The 19,104-nt window shown below is 36.7% G+C and overlaps 1 protein-coding gene across 1 annotated transcript in view; it reads right to left on the reverse strand.

The window, feature by feature from the left end:
• cntnap5b (contactin associated protein family member 5b) overlaps positions 1–19,104 on the reverse strand; it is a 65,281-nt gene that overhangs the window by 42,954 nt on the left and 3,223 nt on the right. Inside the window, exons 2-4 of the mRNA XM_016292955.1 lie at positions 6,491–6,601; positions 3,127–3,320; positions 1,128–1,275 (exon numbers count right to left, since the gene is read on the reverse strand). Coding sequence (XP_016148441.1) covers positions 1,128–1,275; positions 3,127–3,320; positions 6,491–6,601 — 453 coding nt within the window. The remainder of the gene's footprint in view (positions 1–1,127; positions 1,276–3,126; positions 3,321–6,490; positions 6,602–19,104) is intronic.

Here is a 19,104-nt window from a genome sequence, read left to right on the forward strand (position 1 = left end):
TTTGACACCACATTTTCTGTTTTCCCCCTTTCATATTTGTCCTCTGTATTTCTTCCCTGGAATTCAGGTTAGCAGACATGTTCATATGCCCTTTGTGCTAACATTGAAGCCATTGTATGTTCGGTACATACTAGCGCGAGGCTAATTATAAATGTAATTACCGAGCACTAATTCACTGCCTGATTCATTCACGGCTCCTTTGGAATGCAAGCGGCGCTAATGCTAATGCTAACCTGCCAGTGGTCTGACTTTGAGAAAGCGCTAGCGTCTCTGTTATCAAACCCTATTACTGAAATACTGTGTGGTCAGCACTCACTTATCATGTTTGATCAACACAGTAAACCGAGTCGCCCCCAGCGGTGTCACATTCCGCCCTATCTCACGAAATTAACGCTTAGAGAATAAACATGGCGGTGACAGGTCGCCGAGTCAAGCTTTGAATTGACAATCGGTGCGACTAGTGCACAGACTACAAATACAAAGCACCCGAGGAGAGACTGAGAGAAAGGAACAAGGAGAGAGTAGGGGAAGCAAAAAAAAAGAGAGAAAACGAGCACTAGCAAGGCTACGTTATAAATATTTCAAGCGCAAGGCATGTGGTGCTGGCTACCCTTGAGGTAACCGATTGATTGTTACTCTGCACTTTGATACCCAGGGAAGGCAGGTCTAAACCAACTCAACCCGACTGCAGTAAAGCAACATGACAGTGAACTAGCTACAGCTAAAAACAGACTAGCTGAACTTTTGAAACAACAGCTCCCAACTCCTAAAGATTTGAAGAAAATCTGCACTTTCTGCACTGGAAATATATTGCCGCTCATTTAGCTGGTTGGCTTGTACGATAAAACTAATGCAGAAATACCCTGGTTTTCCAAAGTGCTACCTAACTGAATATGAGCTTGCAGTTGGTAAACACGGAGATATTTTCAATTTTTTTTAGCATTGTATATTGTTGGCAGGTTTGGTTAGTTAGCATGTGCTGATAGACACAGTTACATCATTCTATTCACAATAAAATCAATATGATGGATTAAAAAAATAGATAGGACAAATATCCATTTCAATCAAGCTTTCATTGTGAATACATAAAGTACCAATTACACACCAAATGTACATTCAGTACTCACTGTATGCACAGCCGTAGACCTCCACTCTGAGCCCCATCCATCCCCCGGGACTCCAGTCCACTGGCAAGAACCGCAGAAACCGTGTTCTTATGGAGTGTGAGAGCTTGTGGTGAACAATCCCATCTGAATTTGTATTTCCACTGAACGTCTACAGGAGGAATAAAAAGTTAGCTTGCACAACAGTAACTTTCCAAGATTTGACCTTAGTATGTGCACTTCATGTGTTAATGAGTCAATATAATGTCGAACGAGGTTCTTCTGCTGGATGGAAGGCCTTTTTAGAGATGTAGCCACATTTCCCACCGTTTGGCGAATTTTCATGGACAAAAAACACTAATTTCAAAAGGGAATTGATGTGATGGGGAATTTTACATGAAGGGAGTTCAAGTTAATCACGCCAAATTTTTTGCTAATGTGACCACATATGAATGTGTTACTAGCTCTCCCACATCTATTAACATCTCGTGAGAGAGGTTTTCCTAAACTCTGAGATATTTTCAGGTTTATTTAGTGTCTAAGGTGCAGATGTTAGCTCTGTACATTGTTAGCACTCCTGTGTTAAGGTTTGGCTAGATAGCATGTGCTTGCAGACAATTACTTCATCATTCTGTTTCTTCATTGACTGCTGATAGCTGCTAATGAAGGTCACTTACAGAAGTGGAAAAACTGACATTGAAGTCACTGGGAATGTTAATGGTTAGCTTTCTGCAGGCACTTTAGTCAACATAGTCTCAATTAGCATATAGGTTTACCCCAAAGAAATTTCTAAATTCAGAGAGTTTATTATCTATACATAGAGCTGAACTTTTGCCAAGCTTCATTTACCTAAGATTGAAAAAACTAACACAAAAAGTTAGCGGGGTGCCGCTGGCAACGTTAGTTTCTTTAAGCTGCACTCAAAGCGTTGCTGCTAATCTAAACCTCCAGTTTTAGAATAGCTGGGGGTCCTACCTCCAGCTGTAGAGCCTACCAGAAAAATGGCATGACCAGGAGGCACCTACTGTTCTTTAAAAATGTTCCACATCTTTTAATCTTCTACTCATTAAAATGCTTCACACCTTCAAAGACTTCCATTAAACTCTGTTCTCAAACTAATCAGCACCTTTTTTTCCTCTTGCTGGTTGGAAGATAAAAGAACCAAACATTAAACCATCATCGAACAAAAAAATTTAATAAAAATAAAGTTGTAATGAGATGAATTATCCGCAGAAAACGTATACACTACCTCCACCTCCTACGGCTCTCTGTGTTTGTTTAGCTTCGATGATTACAAGCAGGAATCCAAGCTTTCATAATAAGAGACGACAGAGATGGCAAGTAAGATCTCAGGAATGTTTTGCCCCAGATCTCTTCAAGCCGGGCTAAATAAGAACGCCGGGGAATGATGGAGCTTTGAAATGACTAGTATTGATTCAGAAGAGGAGGGTGAAGCCCATTTGTTTGCCTGTAAGTGTGGAGGCAATGCAACCGCTGTCTCTTGTGGCGCAAGGGCCTTGACAATCGATTCCAAAGTTGTCAAAATACAACTATCAAAAAAAAAAAAAAAAAACGTAATTCAGGTTGGGTAGACAAGGATTTCAGCTGCACTGCCAGTGACCAGTGAGGTCAGGAGACCATGAAATAAGTTTTGTCAGGGATATAAAGCCACGTCACTCAAGATAGAAGGTGTATTTAATCTTAGTTTAGGCGATTAAGTGAAATTCAAGTTGATAATTAAAGTTTGAACGTTTTGTGGGTGGCTGGTTTTCGATGGGAAGTGTGTGCCGACAGTGTCTGACAGTGCATGGGAGGAAGCATTCATTTATCCTATAAATTATTTTGATTTAGTTAAAGACACAGACACTTAATGATTATGGGTGTCCATGCATATTATTCCAGTCATAAAAGCCCCCCTGATTCACATTATCCGGAAAGCTTTTACAGTACTTATTGCGAAGTACTAATGCATTATAAATATAATAAAAGATGGATTATTTATAAGAGTACTTGGAAAACTCACCCCTATGTTGTCCTCTTGTCTGAACTGCTTCCAAGCTCTTCCTGTGTCACTGTAAAGCAACATGTAACTCGTAACCCAATCAGGGCTCCCGAAACGACTCTGGGTCGCCACAGCTGTGACCTCGACCCGTTCTCGCAGATCCACCTGTAGCCATCGTAGCCTGTCTTTTCGTTCTGGAGCCCAGCCGCCACCTCCTAACACAAGAACAGAAGGGGTGAAGTCCAGGTACAAGCAACAAAAAGATACAACATCAATATTTTAAGCTATCAACCTGTGTTGAGTTTGCCAGGCTACAAGGTAATTTTCATTTTAAGGTTTTGTCACATTAGCAAAATTTCACAGGCAACACTGAAGCACTGCTCACACAGAAGTCACTTTCAAACCAGGCAACTTTGCATTGCTTAATGTGGCAAATCCCCTGACCAACTTGAACATGTTGCAAAATCTGCGGGGAAATCTTTCGCCATGTGCAAAATTTAAGATTGCTTAGATTCTGATTGAAAAGTCTGGATTTTTTGCGCAAAAATTCACTGAACAATGGCAATTGTGACCACACTTTTAACTAAATATTTATTTTACTATACACAAAAAAGTAAAATGATACACAATGGCTTTTGGACACTATTGAGTGATGATTTGTGAATATATTTGAATTGATTCACTTATGACTTCTTGAATTCTTTCAGACTACACCATGAATATCGGCAAGTGGAAATTATGGGATAATGCAATAATGATTCCAAATATTCCAATTAAATGATTTGCCAAAAATGACTCTAATTTCCAAAGTATCTTGACAAAAAGAAACCTAACATGTTTTAATCTTACACCAGCTAAATAGTGCACAGCACAATGCTACAAAGCAATGTAACATTCTGTCAAGCTATAATGCTATTTATAACAAAAGCTAGCATGCTAATGATAAAACAACTATTTTGGGAACAGACAGTTATGCTAGTGAAAAATGATAAATTGGTAGCATTGCTACTTTTGGCTAGCTTCTGCACAACACTGTAGTTAAATAAGAAACATTCCTTCATTAACAAATGACAAACTTTTAATTAAAGGCAGAAAAGGTATTTGAAACATTTAGCAGCCAGCCAAGCCTCAACTTCAGACAAGCCTGCCAAGTGAGCTTCTTTTAAGCCTGTCTGTTCACACTAATTAGCTCAGTAAATCTAACTTACATTGGCCCTGTATCTATTAAAAAGCTGTGCAAATAGACAGCAAACCCAGCGCTAGTCAGAGCACAAGGAACTGCTCTACAAACACAATCATACTGAGCCAAAGAGGTGAATGTCACACTGCCCCTGTTGCTGTCAGGCAGTAATTCACTGACTGGTCTGCTTTTGACCTGTAAGTCAACTGAATTTCAGTCGAATCGACTCTAAAAGGCTGAGTAATGTTTGCTGATACTCTATCACAAGTCGTACTGGGTATTTATCCCTGCTGTGCCAAATCAGATGACAGAATTTCATTTTATGAATGCACTGGGCTACTGAACGGACTCCAGCATGAGCTAGACCAATGCTGTAAAATGTATTTTCATGGTCTTGCCATGTTTTTGGACATACAAATAGTGTCCAATACCTTAAGGCAGTGGTTCTCAAACCTGTCCTGGAGTACCCCCAGCCCTGCACATTTTGTATGTCTCCCTCATCTATCACACCTCATTCAACTCATCAGCTCATTAGTGGAGACTGCAAGACCTGAAGTGGATGTGTCAGATATAGGGAGACATACAAAATGTGCAGTGCTGGGGGTACTTCATGGAAAGGTTTGAAAACCACTGCCTTAAGGTATTGGACACTATTTGTATGTCCAAAAAGATATAAGCATTCAAGGCTTGCAGTTCGTTACTTCCGCCAAAATGGCTCAACGATTTTTTTGACGTCACATCGTACTTCAGCTTCTCATCAAACTTTCTGTCCAATCAAATACTCTCTAGAATCCGAAGCGCCCGCCCCCTACACTATAAAATAGATGCTGAAGCTGCAGCTGAAATCGGTCACTTGTCCACAGAATTAGAATTTTCTGTACAGTGAATGGCACGTAGTGCACTATATAGGGGACAGGGAACGATTCAAACAGTGTAAATATGCTTTCCATTGAGGAAAAAAAGAAGTCTGGTTTCGTGCTGTGTCACGCTAACCACCGCACCGCACACACACTCTGCTGTGGATCACATGCGCGAGTCGGCGCAGACCACAAAATGTATCGGAGCTATTTGAACTCTACACAGAATGCTATATTTTATAGCAATATGGATGAGATTGTGGCTGGCATACCCTGTCAAATGCGGCTTTACGGAGCTCAGCGGCTCTGAACGGCTCTAGCCCAAGCTGTGATATAAACGAACGCTATTGGCTATTTTAAAAAGGGGCAGGCTGCTTGACATGTCCTGCCCTGTTTTCCTGTTTCAGTTAAAATGACATCAACACAGAGTAAAGTTGCGTGTTTCTAAGCATTTCAGGGGACCTTTAAGGAACCATGTAAATATCATGGTACATATCGGTGCCATAAGTTACATCAAAATTACCAAGGTATTAGCAACAGATCCCATCACTGTACAATTTTGCTAAGGAATAGGGATGTAACGATTCACTCCCAGCCGGTGGAAAATCGATACAAATGCATGACGATTCAAGTTGGTTGAAATGTTAAACGAATTGCAATTCAGCTGGGAGAGAGGGTTTATGTGATTGTATCTCTGATGGGAACTGACTGTCTTTAGAAAATTTTAGATGATATTTTCTTTTCATCTCGCCTCAGTATAATGCATATGAAAGTATGCAGTTCATCTGCTGTTTTTGTTTCGTTCAGATGTTTTATGTAGTATAATCTTACAAAGCTAAAGACAGACCATTCTGTTTTAGCTTCACATTTCGAAATTTTACAATCTAATTTAAATTAAAAAACTGCTCATGCTGCATGTATGCAGTATCTTTATTTGGATTGTGATTAAAATGTAGTGGTTGCCTCTAAATTTAAATGGAAAGAGCACAAGCAAAGCCTTAGTTTGTTTATATGAAGCTATTTCTTTTATTTGTATTATTTGATTTGGGATTTGTTTTAAAATTTTAATTTAGTTTTGTTATTTGGCATATTTCAATTTCACAAAGAAATGTGCAGCATTTTGCTTGAGAAATAATAAAAGGACACCTTTTGATTTATAATTTGTCTTAAATCTCATTTTGTTAAAAATTGTGAGAAAATCGTATCGTGAAATCAGTATTGTGAATCGTATTGCATCGCGAGTTGGGTGAATCGTTACATCCCTACTAATGAAAGTATTTATATAGAAATACTTAGCTAACAACCACACATTTTCAACATTTTCACATTTTATACTGGGATTACTCACCATCTTTTCTGTTGAGCTTGGCAAAATATGGCGACTGACTGTCAGAGGAAGATGAGGAGCCCTGGAATGATGAGGGAGGAAGAGCAGAAACCAGTGGCCCATTGCAGTGATCTAGAAGAGTAGGAAAAACAGATTAGCCGATCAGATTTGACATAAAAGGTTTGTGAATGACTCCATTCTGGTTTAGAACACCCACTATTCATAAACCAATCAGCTCCCAATGGATGATGGATCAAGTCCTCTCCCTTGTACTTTTCTCATTTTCCCCTTTACCCCTACAGACATAAATCGGCTTGCGAATGTTTCAAAGTTAGTGATTGTGATTGTTAACACCCTCAACCATGGCTGAAGATACCAGTTTATGGACCAGAAGAAACCAGTCTGTGGTACTCACAGGGTAAACTTCATTAATCCAGTAAAAAAAAAAATCCACTCCTCAAGTTAATGTGCTGAGCAAGATAATGACGAGAAAGAATGAGCAGAAAGGAGAGAGAGAAATCTGACAACAGCTCTCATTTCATCATTTCAATGTTTGAGAAAGCCGCACCAATTTCTCATCTAATTAACCTTTCATACACTTTCTGAATGAGCCAGACATCAAATAGCTTCACTCACAGAATTTCAAATGTATTCCAGACTAGGCAAAAGGTGCGACAGGGGGATGAGAGGGAGAAAAGGAGAGACAAAGAGATGGGTAAGGTCGTAGGAAGGATAGAGAGCGGTAGCCACATCTCCTTCTTACAACGGCTTTGAGACATCGGAGATACCTGAGCTAAAATGAAATGTCCTCTGCTGGTTCAATGGTATATTTACTTTGGGAAAAATCCCTTATAAACAGGCAACCTCTGAAGCAGTTTTCCTCCAGATGAAGCCATTTAAAAACCCGCCCCATGATGCATTTTTCAACAGGGAGTCTCTCTCGCTCTCCTCTGCAAGCGTGTAAAGTGGGCAAATTAAGCAAGTGATGTTTCTCAAACTCATAAATATGAATGAAGGGAATGACTGACACGGGCTTCCGCTTCTACTTGCGGTGACAGTCGTGAGGAGGAGATTGGCAGCATTGCGTCCACCAGTGGAAAGAGACCCGATTACATTTTTCATTGAGCAGAATGGATGTGAAAATGACCTAGTGGCTGCAAAGCACCTGGTGCTCTGATGGTATAAGAGATGGGAATCGATACAGCACGACCATAAACCAGCAGCTTCATTTCTTGAGGGCACTCTGATGGAGCGTTTGATGGACAGGAATGTGTACAACTCTTTTGAGGGTGTGGAAAGAACCGTGTCCATTTGAAATCACACAGGATTTCTGAATACACTGCAGGATCCTACTCTGGTCAATGCTGCAGCAAACTTTGAAATGCTCTTAACTTTCCGTCGATGCCAGATTGTCATTTTCAAAAAGTTTTTCCTTCTACAACCCTGTGATATGCCATCCCCTTTGAAACAACCGATTAATTACTTTTATGAAACTACAAATTTGTTTGTTGAAGGGATAGTTCACCCCAAAATTGAAATGACCCCACGAGCCATCCTAGGTGTACTGTATATTACTTTCTTCTTTCAGACGAATACAATCGGAGTTATATTAAAAAATGTCCTGGCTCTTCCAAGCTTTATAACTATCCCTTTGATCTCGTCTATTACAGCAACTTTTGGTTGCATGACAGAATACTACTTTCGCTGACCCTTGCTTTGTCTTCATCTTTGCAAGGCACAATGCAATTTGAAGCCAATCGATCCACAGCCTTCCTTATGTAAAAAGCAAAAGTGCACTAACTCTGTGGGTATCCACAAATGTTATTCTGCAACTGGAATATTTGGACCTTTAGGTCTTTATTTGGCTGAAGAGGTCGAGGTTAAAAACCACTGCAGTTGCTCAATTAAATTTATGGATACCTGGAGAGGTTTTCAGAGAACGATGTGGATCCATTAGTTCCAAAGCGCATTGTGCATCACAGAGACGTAGGAGGAGGAAGGGTCTATCAAAGTGATGCTACATCAGGCAACAAAAGTTGCTGCAACATACTCAGCATTGAGTGTCCTTTACCTATCTTGGGTTGGAAATGCAGAATTTCACAAATATATCCATGACTACATAAGACACTACATGGGAAAGACAGGAACCAACATCTCTCATATGAAGACCATTCAATGTTTTGAGCATGTATGCTAACCTCTAGGCCATGGCCCAAAGTTCTTACAGAATACCCTTAAAGTCCAAATAATGAGTAGTTTCATATCACCTACTTTTTATGCTTCAGAAGATCCCCAGAGGGGGGAAATATTGCTAAAATGTTGGCTCTTTTTTTTAAACATTGAAGACATAAATAAAGGAGTTGTCAGTCATGCATCAACATTTCTCCTAGAAGACAAAAAGCGATCACATATGAGATAATTGTCTTCAGAAACCTTTCAAAATGAGAAATGCTTGAGGTCATATTGAGATCCCCAAATTTTGGTTGCTTAAACTATGCTTGGATTTGCCAAGACACCAAAAACAAACCTGAGCATAGTTTGAGACATTGATGAGATCTTTTTCTTGAGAGCAAATCTGGGGGGCAAGAGACTTAAAAGTCTCCTTTACTCTTCATTTAATTTAGTTTCTGTTCAGGAGAAACAATTGAGAAGTTAACGAAGAGTGATTTTTCCTTTTTTTATGGGTTTACAAAGAGTTAAGTCAAGAATGTAATGTTTTAACTTCTGCCAATCACCAGAATGCCAAAAATAATTTATTCTAATCAAATACAATGACCTGATTGCTGCATACATAATTGGTTAATCATGCTAATATTAATCTCAGCTTAGCTTATTAATTAGTGGAAATGAAGTATACTCATGTATGCATGTAATTAATCAAATTGTTTAATGAATCAAGAACAGTGCTCACTTTTTTTTAATAACAATTCATGACAAGAGCGAAAGCCATGGGATGTTAGCGCACACACAGGACTGCGTGTTGAATGGTAAAAACATTGTTTTTCCTCCATTTGACAAAAACACTACGCGTAATTGTTTCTACCGGGATCAGACGGATGCTCGGCATGAATGCGAAGACGGGTTGGAAGGGTGGGGGAGATTAAATGTGTATGTTTACCTTGGAAATTCTCCTAGTCAGCCCTCCCAGATCTACTGACATATGCATGCTGCGAAATTAATGTTTATGGGAGGAAAACAACTCAGCAGCACTGGTATTAGCTTAAGGATAGGTCGCCTAATTCGCCGTTTAGACAGTCGGACGGCGTAAAACATTAGCATTGTAACAAAGAGTCGGTTGTTATTTAGAAACGTTTACAGAAGCAAGCTCTCAGAATCATATAAAACATCCATTTGGCATTACTAACTCAATTCTCTACTGTTCGCTACTCCTTGGAGTGTTTAAGACTCAAAGCTTTTAAGCAAATGTGGTTTGGAAAAACATGTATGAGGCTATTAACGGACACAAGAATCCAAGAAATAGCATTTCTGAGCCAAGGTTTTTTTTCCCTCCTCCTGAGCAGTATTCTTACGCTTTATTAGACGTAAAAGCAGCCCGGTGCAAACCCAGCACGACAGTCCATTTTTCCTGACCCCAGCTGTGCTTTTAAGAGTCTGCACCTTTAATGGAATCACTGGATGTCCCAGTGCATCTGCGCTGTGACAGAACATGTGATTTCTAATGCAGTTTTAAAGAAGCTTTTCCCACATTGAATTGAGTCCGGTGCCTCCAACAAACTTTTCCAAAGGAGGCATAAAGAGAGAGAGGCAGATGGGGTGGTTAGATGGAACCAGAACATGCAGAATGCCTAGACATCTGTGAATGGACACCTACATCCTGCAGAAAGTGTGAAGCGCTCATTTAAATCCTGTTGCAGAGTTTGCACGGTCCCGAAGTATCCCAGGTCTCTTTGTACACCGAACACAATCCGTCCTCTGTGGATTAAAGCTTTCTATTCCAAATACCAAAACTTGTATTCAGACACTAGTTAGTAAGCTGAAGTCTTCAACATTCAAAAGATGACAAGTGTGCAAAGTTAGGGGCATTTTTATGTTTACAATCTTAACAATAAGGGCTCGTGGTCTAGGCCAGATGTCAGACAGCAAATGAGTTCAATTAAGTACAATGAAATAAAAAAATAAAATAAAACCATATAGACATTTAATCTAACTCCATATTCAAGTAGAATTCTTATCAAATTAGCTATACATTTTAAACAACAAAATGAAAACTAATAAAGGTTACTGAAAAATGAATAAAACTAAATAAACATTTAATATAGCTCCATATTCAAGTAGAATTCTTATCAAATTAGCTATGCTTTTTAAAATTAAATTACAACAAAATGAAAACTAATAAAGGTTACTTGAAAATAAAATAAACAGTTAATCAGACTCCATATTCATGTAAAATATTCCCCTTTTCATTTCATTAGCTATACTCTTTGAAATTCGATTAAAAACAAAATTAAAACTAATAACTGTTACTAAACAATAATACACGAATACAAAAAAATTTTATAAAAAATTTAAATACAGCTCTATATGCAAACAGAATAACACCCTTTTCAGTTAGCTATATACTCCTATTAAATATTAATAAATAAATAAATATACAAATTTCAAGTTTGTAACCTTAATATAGCAAGATACAATGTCACCAATTCATACACTGAGAAACTGCATAACCTCAAGAAACCCGAAAAAGCCACAATTTGAGAAGCATCTACAACAATTGTTTAATTTATCTCCAGAGCACCATATAGCCAACTCAAAACCCACATCCAGTGGAAAATTGTCTCTAAAATGATCATTCTAATACCCCTCTTCTTGCTATCTGATGATGAATTATCATTCTCAACACGTTTCAGTAGTTTAAGAATTGTGGATCATTCCTGAGCCTCGTGAGAGTGGTTTAATCTTGCATGTGAAGATAAAACCAAGACCAACATCTGTGTAGATTAAACAGTAAGAGGATTCTGCCTTGTTTGTGCCATTTTAATGGCTCTAAAGAAACCAGGAAATATATAATTGGTTAACTGTTAATAACAAAACTAATACAGTATTATTTTTAAATATGTCTAAATAGTTTAGCATTATTTTAATAACAACAACAAAACAACAATAATTTAGCATTTTTGAAATACATATTTAAATATAAAAATAAAAACACACATGCATAATTATTTTAATTCATAACAATAATATTGTAAAATATATATAATTTAGCATTTTTTATATTTTATTATTTATATTTAAATTACATACTCATTTTTAAATACTATAAAACATAATTTTAACAAAATAAATTGAAATAAAATAAAATGAGAAAAAAATAATTCAGAAAACCATGTAACATCCTTTTTTCCCCCCACAACAGCACTTCATATTCAGACATGTCCCATTTACAGTAACACCTCAGACCCCTGCGCCCTATCTCACAGCATTTTGGGTAATTAAAATGACTCGGGCCGCGTTTCTGCCCCCCTCTTCAAGCTTGGCATTTAGCGCTGACCTGATTTTACTAGCGGTTGCCTATGGCAGCGAGGGCTGATGTAATAGAGGAAAATGAAAGAGAGGCAATTATTTAAACTTGACAGCAACACAGAGAGACTCTTCACTTCCATTGTGACTCTCTAAGCTCTCCTCAGCAGGTAGAACATGACGAGAAGAGCCTAACAAAGCCCGGGTAATTTACACTCACCTATTTAACTGAGGATTCGATAGCAAGATGAGGCCATTACATCACGGAATATGAATGGAATATCGGGAGATGTAAACATAAAAGTCAATTCAGCCACAATGATTGACATTTTTGTTTGGTTTAAAGCAGAGGTGTCAAACTCAATCCCTGGAGGGCCAGAGCCCTGCAGAGTTTAGATTCAACCCTAATTAAACACAGCTGATCCAACTATCAAGTCCTTCAGGCTTATTTGAAAACTACATGGTATGTGCTTTGGAGCAGGGTTGGAACAAAATTCTGCAGTTTGACACCCCTGTTTCAAAGGAACAAAAACAAATTCTGCCATTATTTAGATATCCTCATGTTGTTCTAAACCTCTATGTGAATCTATGTAATTTCGGAGTAAATAATGACAGAATTGCACCGTTAACAGCAATTTTCTTATCGTAAAACAACCCTAATGCACAAAGAACCTCTTCACTCATCACACATACACTGTTTTGAAGACTTTATGCTGAGAAACTCAATCAGATCTTGATTGATTTGGAGTCAGTTCAGAGGCGTTTGAATGCAGTTCAAGCTGAGAGCATGTACATGCATCGATTGACACTTTTGGGATTCAGTGGAAGAAAAAGCAGTACTTTCTTTGAATAACAATTTACGTTTGATGTTTATATCATGCAAACCTATTCTGTGGGCTCAGGAAATGTGTGCATGAGAGTCATACAGAGTGCTTTTATGATGCTTTTTGCAGCTTTATACTTCTTTTGTGGCAGAGCAGCCTGAACATTTGGCTAAAGAGCTCTTTTTGTGTTTCACTGGAAAACAATATATGTTTCAGACTGATTTGAACTACTTCTTCACATAGAGCTCAATAACAATTATTTGGAGTCACAATAGCACCAACACCATGTTCCCTGCAGTGGCCCCATGATAGTAACTAATAAAACACAGATAGAAAGATATAATCTACTCTCTCTGTTCTCCATTACACCATCCTGCAGTGTGTCGGATAGGTAGATGATCTGCACTGTGGGAATGATCGAAGTTGCTTCCACACTCATTTTTACAGAACAGAGTTAAAATAACAATAACAAGACATCTTCGATTTTTATTGATTGACTGATTGATTTTTTTAATATGACTCAGTGAATCTGAATAGTTTTCATTGTGATTAGTTTACAATGTAGTTCAAATCAAAAAAATAAAAACATCTTTGGTTCAGGGTCTTGGTCATATTTGATCATATCATATTTGATCAAGAAATTGTGTCATCTGAGTAATAAAATAAATAAATAATAATAAAATACACACAAGCAACACAATAAAATACACATATCTATAAATCTATATATACACACAAAATTAATACAAGACACCCACGCAAAATGTGTTTAAATGGAAAAAAATCTACAATTATAAATTTAAATATAATGTTATTTATACTTTTATATTTGTAATAATAATAATAATAATAATAATAATAAATGTTATATACATAAAAATAACTAAAAATAAAAATAAATTACAATCTATAAAAAAATATACAATACACCCACAAAAAATGTGCTAAAATAAAATTAAAAATTAAAATAAAATAAAAATCTAAAACTATAAACAAAAAAATAGTCATTTATATTTTCATTTATAATTTATCCATTTTGAATAATAATAATAATAATAATAACAAAATACTAAAAATAAATTACAATGAACACACCCAATTTAATAAGCTATGCAATGATTATTTCATTTCTATTATTCTTATATTTTATCTATTTTATCTAAGAGTCATACAATGACAGTAATGCAGTACTCAGCTGAAAATTAAAATCTCTCTCTCTTAAAAAAAAACAAGTATATATAACAAGTTGTATATTATTGTATATATTGTTTTCCTTTTTTAGAGATTTATTTGTATTTTAAAACTGGAAGCAATTTAAATATTTTGAAGCAACTCAACTTTAATGCCCTAGACATAAGAAGAATTTCATATACTAGTTTACACAAGAATCTGGAAGTATGACAAGGTTTGTGCATTAATAATGTAACAGTTGAAGCTGCTTAGTACATATGTGGCCGGATATAGCTCAGTGTTTTTCATTGTTGCTTTTTTTTCCCCTTTTGGTTAACACAGCAGTCTTGGAAAAGCAAACTTATCAAGGTCTCCGAATGGTCATTGGCTTAAATAAACAACACCACACAACCGGGACACCATCAAAGCTATGGAGATGTGTTTACACAACCTTTCTTTACACTGATCAGGACGGGGAACATCTCCAGCGCTGTTCAGCGACGAGTGTGGGATGCCAGCAGAACTTTCTGGGATCTTCGTGAAATGCCATTAGCGGCTTGTGAAGAGCTTGTTGTGCTTTGGATGATATTTACAAAGCTGCAGAGCATATGTTTGGCAGACTAAACGCCCACTAACACAGACTGAACACCATCTCATTACGGGAAGATACATTAAAGGAGTCTGTTTTTTAAGGTACTGTCGGGAGTGAACATCAGCCGGGTTCAGCTTTATCATCACCGGCTTTTACTTTGATGGATTAGATCTGTCGATCATTTTCTCACGGTTCTCTAAGGGGTGACGGCTGGAGGGTCCTGGTTGTGGTGTGTGTTTCGTGAGAATATGTTAAATATCTATGATAAACTTGGGATATTTTCTTTGAATGTGAGTTTTCGGAGTTTGTATACTGTATGTCTGACTGCTCATTTACAAAGGTTATTGTGTTTATGTATATTCCAAGATGGCAACGTTTCACTCATGGCATAAAGTTTAGTCCTCCCCGCAGCTTATTCTGTTTAAGAACCGCCCACTTAAACAGGAAATACCGCCAGATTGACATGTAAAGCGACTTATCACAGTTCATTTTGTTTGTACGTACCCTCTAGCTTATCTGAAATCGATTTTCCAAAGTACACTGAAAACTAGGATTTATTTTGAAACAATTCTTACTCAGAAATTGCTAGTAAATTTCACGAAAAAAATCACAAATAATTCACGAATAATCAAAAAGGGTTGATTGTACCACATAAATAGATCGACATGGAAGATGTTCATTCAAATATTTGCGCAGACTTTATGAACGATTATAAAGTAAATGCAACAATATACAGAAAAAACATAGAAACTTTGGTATTCATGAACTAATAAATGCATTACATTAAGTCATGCATTTATTTGGAGAGAAAATGTTCTCATGCTAAATATACACCTTTTTTCACATTTTTTAAATATTTGCTTCGGTACTTCAAACGTTCTCTAAATTTTCATTCGGTTTATGTTCAAAATCGCAACTTCTGCACAACAACATTCACTCTCAATTTAATACGCAAATGTGTGCAAATGGACGATTAGCAAACGAAGTTCACTGTGATCAAAATTTTGCACACGCCGCCCCAACAAATCAGATTGCAATTTCACATTCTGAAAATAGTGATTTCAGGCAAAATTTGCATTTTTGTTTGCAATGTGATGGTAGGTGGTTCTTGAGAAGCATGTTACTCCATGAACATAACACAAAGTGAAAGAAAACCGATTATTCAAATACGTTTTACAAGAAAATACATATTTCAGTATTTCTACTTCAGAATTTCACATTTGTGAAATTTACTAGCAATTTCTCAGTGAATTTTTTTTGTTTAAGTGTGTTCTGTACATCTTGCACCATTAACGCGAACAGTCTGATTATATGTAAACAATTTTCACAACTTTAAATAAAGCAGCTTACATTTTAAAGCAGCTATTTGTCAATATGAAGTCTATACCACCAGAATATGAAACAGAACGTGTTCATATACTGTCAGGGTTGGGAAGGTTACTTTTAAAATATATTCCGTTACAGTTACAAATTACTTCATAAAAAAGTATTCAGTAATCCAAGTAGCACGATATAAAAGTAATGTAATCTGATTACTTTTGGATTACTTCAAGTTACATATGTAAAAAGTCAAAAAAGCAATATCTAAGTACTTTTATTTAACTATGACTTTAAAATTAAAACTAATAAAAGCTATAGTAAAAACTATTTGAAACCATTAAAAATCGTGTCTTGTTTCACCATCTAGATATTACAGCCCATATATTTATATAAAAGGCTATGCAGACATCTAGTGGCTATACAGTTTAGTATTACAGTTTTATACATCTTGCACCATTAACGCGAACAGTCTGATTATATGTAAATAATTTTCACAATTTTAAATAAAGCAGCTTACATTTTAAAGCAGCTATTTGTCAATATGAAGTCTATACCACCAGAATATGAAACAGAACGTGTTCATATACTGTCAGGGTTGGGAGGGTTACTTTTAAAATATATTCCGTTACAGTTACAAATTACTTCATAAAAAAGTATTCAGTAATCCAAGTAGCACAATATAAAAGTAATGTAATCTGATTACTTTTGGATTACTTCAAGTTACATATGTAAAAAGTCAAAAAAGCAATATCTAAGTACTTTTATTTAACTATGACTTTAAAATTAAAACTAATAAAAGCTATAGTAAAAACTATTTGAAACCATTAAAAATCGTGTCTTGTTTCACCATCTAGATATTACAGCCCATATATTTATATAAAAGGCTATGCAGACATCTAGTGGCTATACAGTTTAGTATTACAGTTTTATTATTATTTTATTTCTTTAACATGTAGGCTACAAGTAAAAATAAATATAGTTTATACACAACATTAAAAAATGTACACCATATACATAGTTTATTTTAAAATAAGCTTACATGTCGCAATGTATGTGAAATGCTATGATATTTCTTTATTTCATTGACTTATCCGGGGTGTGGACTCTCATGTTAATTTCATTTTCAGGCTCATTTTCCGCTAGAAAATTTACAACTGCAGTCATGCACAACATGGAATTTTAAATCACTAACAAACGCTAAACTTTAGCTAACATGATTATTTCCATGCTAGTCATACCTGCAAATGTTCACGTTGGTTGAGTAGCCTTTGTTAAAGCAAGAGTCTTCATGCATAGCTTACGCTGTACAACTATGCTATTTACTTTATCCTCTTTGAAAATGTGAAATTTCCAGACATGAAACCATTTTTCCCAGCAGGAAGCATCGTAATTAATTTACTGTAGCAGCGTCTCTTCTTTGATGAGAATAATTGTAGACTGGTGTTATTTGCGCACGCACCAGCAGGTGGCTCACGTGAGTCAACATGAGTGTCAACAGAAGCAGGAATTAGAGCCCTGCAAATTAGCCCGATGGGCCCCGACTTTTTTATGTCACTAGGGCCGGGCTTTAGGTCAATTTTCACGTCATAGTTCAGACACAGGCCAGGCCTCAAGCCTGTTGTAGGCTTCTCCTTATTTTTATATTTTAGACATCCATCAATTAGTGATGGAAAAAAAAAATGCACGTTCAAATGCACGCAATAGGCTAAAGCTTGCCGCAAAGCCCAGCAAAAGTAATTACCATGAATGAGTCAGTGGGAAATATTTGAATTATTTACTAATAAACTAGTGTTTTCTGAGTCGGTGTCACAAAGATGAAGTTATCGATCCTGACTCGCCATCTCCTCATTAGACGCGCCTTTAGAGAGAAGTGCATATTTACGGATTATGATTGATTATAATGAAAGAGTTTTTGTTTTCAATTTGTTTTATTTCGTTAAGTAGTAATTTAAAGCTTTCTATAGATATATTTATCATGTCTATGAGGCATCTATTCGCTGAGTTTCAGTTCATTTTTGCGAAGTGCTCCTGTTGAAGAAGAGACGGCAGAATGCGCATCATGATTGTTTTCTTTATTTTATAAAAGCACAGTGTTTTGCAGTTCCGAATGATTTATTAGCCTACTCTTACCTTTATGAGCAAAAATGACGGCGTATCCACTGAAAAAAATGCAAGTGATTGCGCTGGCGCCTCCATGTCCTGCAAAGCACGCTTCAGCTTCCACTCTCCGCACAAACTATTGGATACAGCGCACATTTATCTAGGTTTAATGTTTAAACATTGTTATATGCTTGAACTGTTATAGATTTTATTTTAGGCAAGTCATGATGATTTGAGAAGGTTAAATTGATCAAACATAGGCTCAATGTCTGCCACTGGCCGCTTGGACATTAGGCTACTTTAAAAAAACAAAAACTTGTAACGAACAAAAAAAGGTTCCAAACGTTTTTCTAGATTAACTTAATAAAAAATTAAACGAAATATAATCACTTTGCCATTACATACAAAACTGAACTATTTTAATAGCTGAAAGTTAGTATAAGCTGTTTTGGGAGAAGGGGGGAAAAAAAGACGGACCCGCGCCTGTCCTTCGGGGGCCCCTGAAGAGGAATTCAAACTTGATTACTGATTCAGAATTTCCTATAGAATTTGCTGCTTATTAAAAACCAAGATGTTCCTCGGATCTCACAGAATGACTAAGAATATTTGCCTTTTTCCTTCATCTTCTTCTCATTTTCTTTTATTTTTTCCCCCAACCCACGCATCTTTCAGAATAGTTTTTCTGGCATTTATAAAATGTCTTAAAATACCCAATGGCGCTGTTGTGATAAACACTCATCGGCAGTGAAAATCTTATGGAGGTACGCGGACTAAATGCCATTTACGAGCAGGAATGGAGTTTGTAGTTGGGGGTGATGGATCTGCCTCTTGTTTGAGGCCGAAATTACAGCTGACACATGTGCCGACAAGATAGAGGCAATTATTGAGTTAGACAATGATCTACTGTACAATGCAAATGCTGCGCTTTTCTTTCCTAGACAAGGAGAGAGAGACATTTAAGAGTTACAAGGCCAGACGGGACGCCCTAACTGTCCGTGAACCAGCTAGTTTTTGTTCTCTCTCATACTTTAAACCATCTAAAGAGAATGAACGGCATAACTGAATTTTTCCATGAAAGCAGTTCTCAGCTGGTGGGTCCCTAGCCAAAAAATGTGTTACATTGTAAAGAATAAGTAACGCAACCTTAT

This window comes from Sinocyclocheilus grahami, unplaced genomic scaffold (genome assembly GCF_001515645.1).
Source record: "Sinocyclocheilus grahami isolate Dianchi unplaced genomic scaffold, SAMN03320097.WGS_v1.1 scaffold295.1, whole genome shotgun sequence".
Taxonomy (NCBI): Eukaryota; Metazoa; Chordata; class Actinopteri; order Cypriniformes; family Cyprinidae; genus Sinocyclocheilus; species Sinocyclocheilus grahami.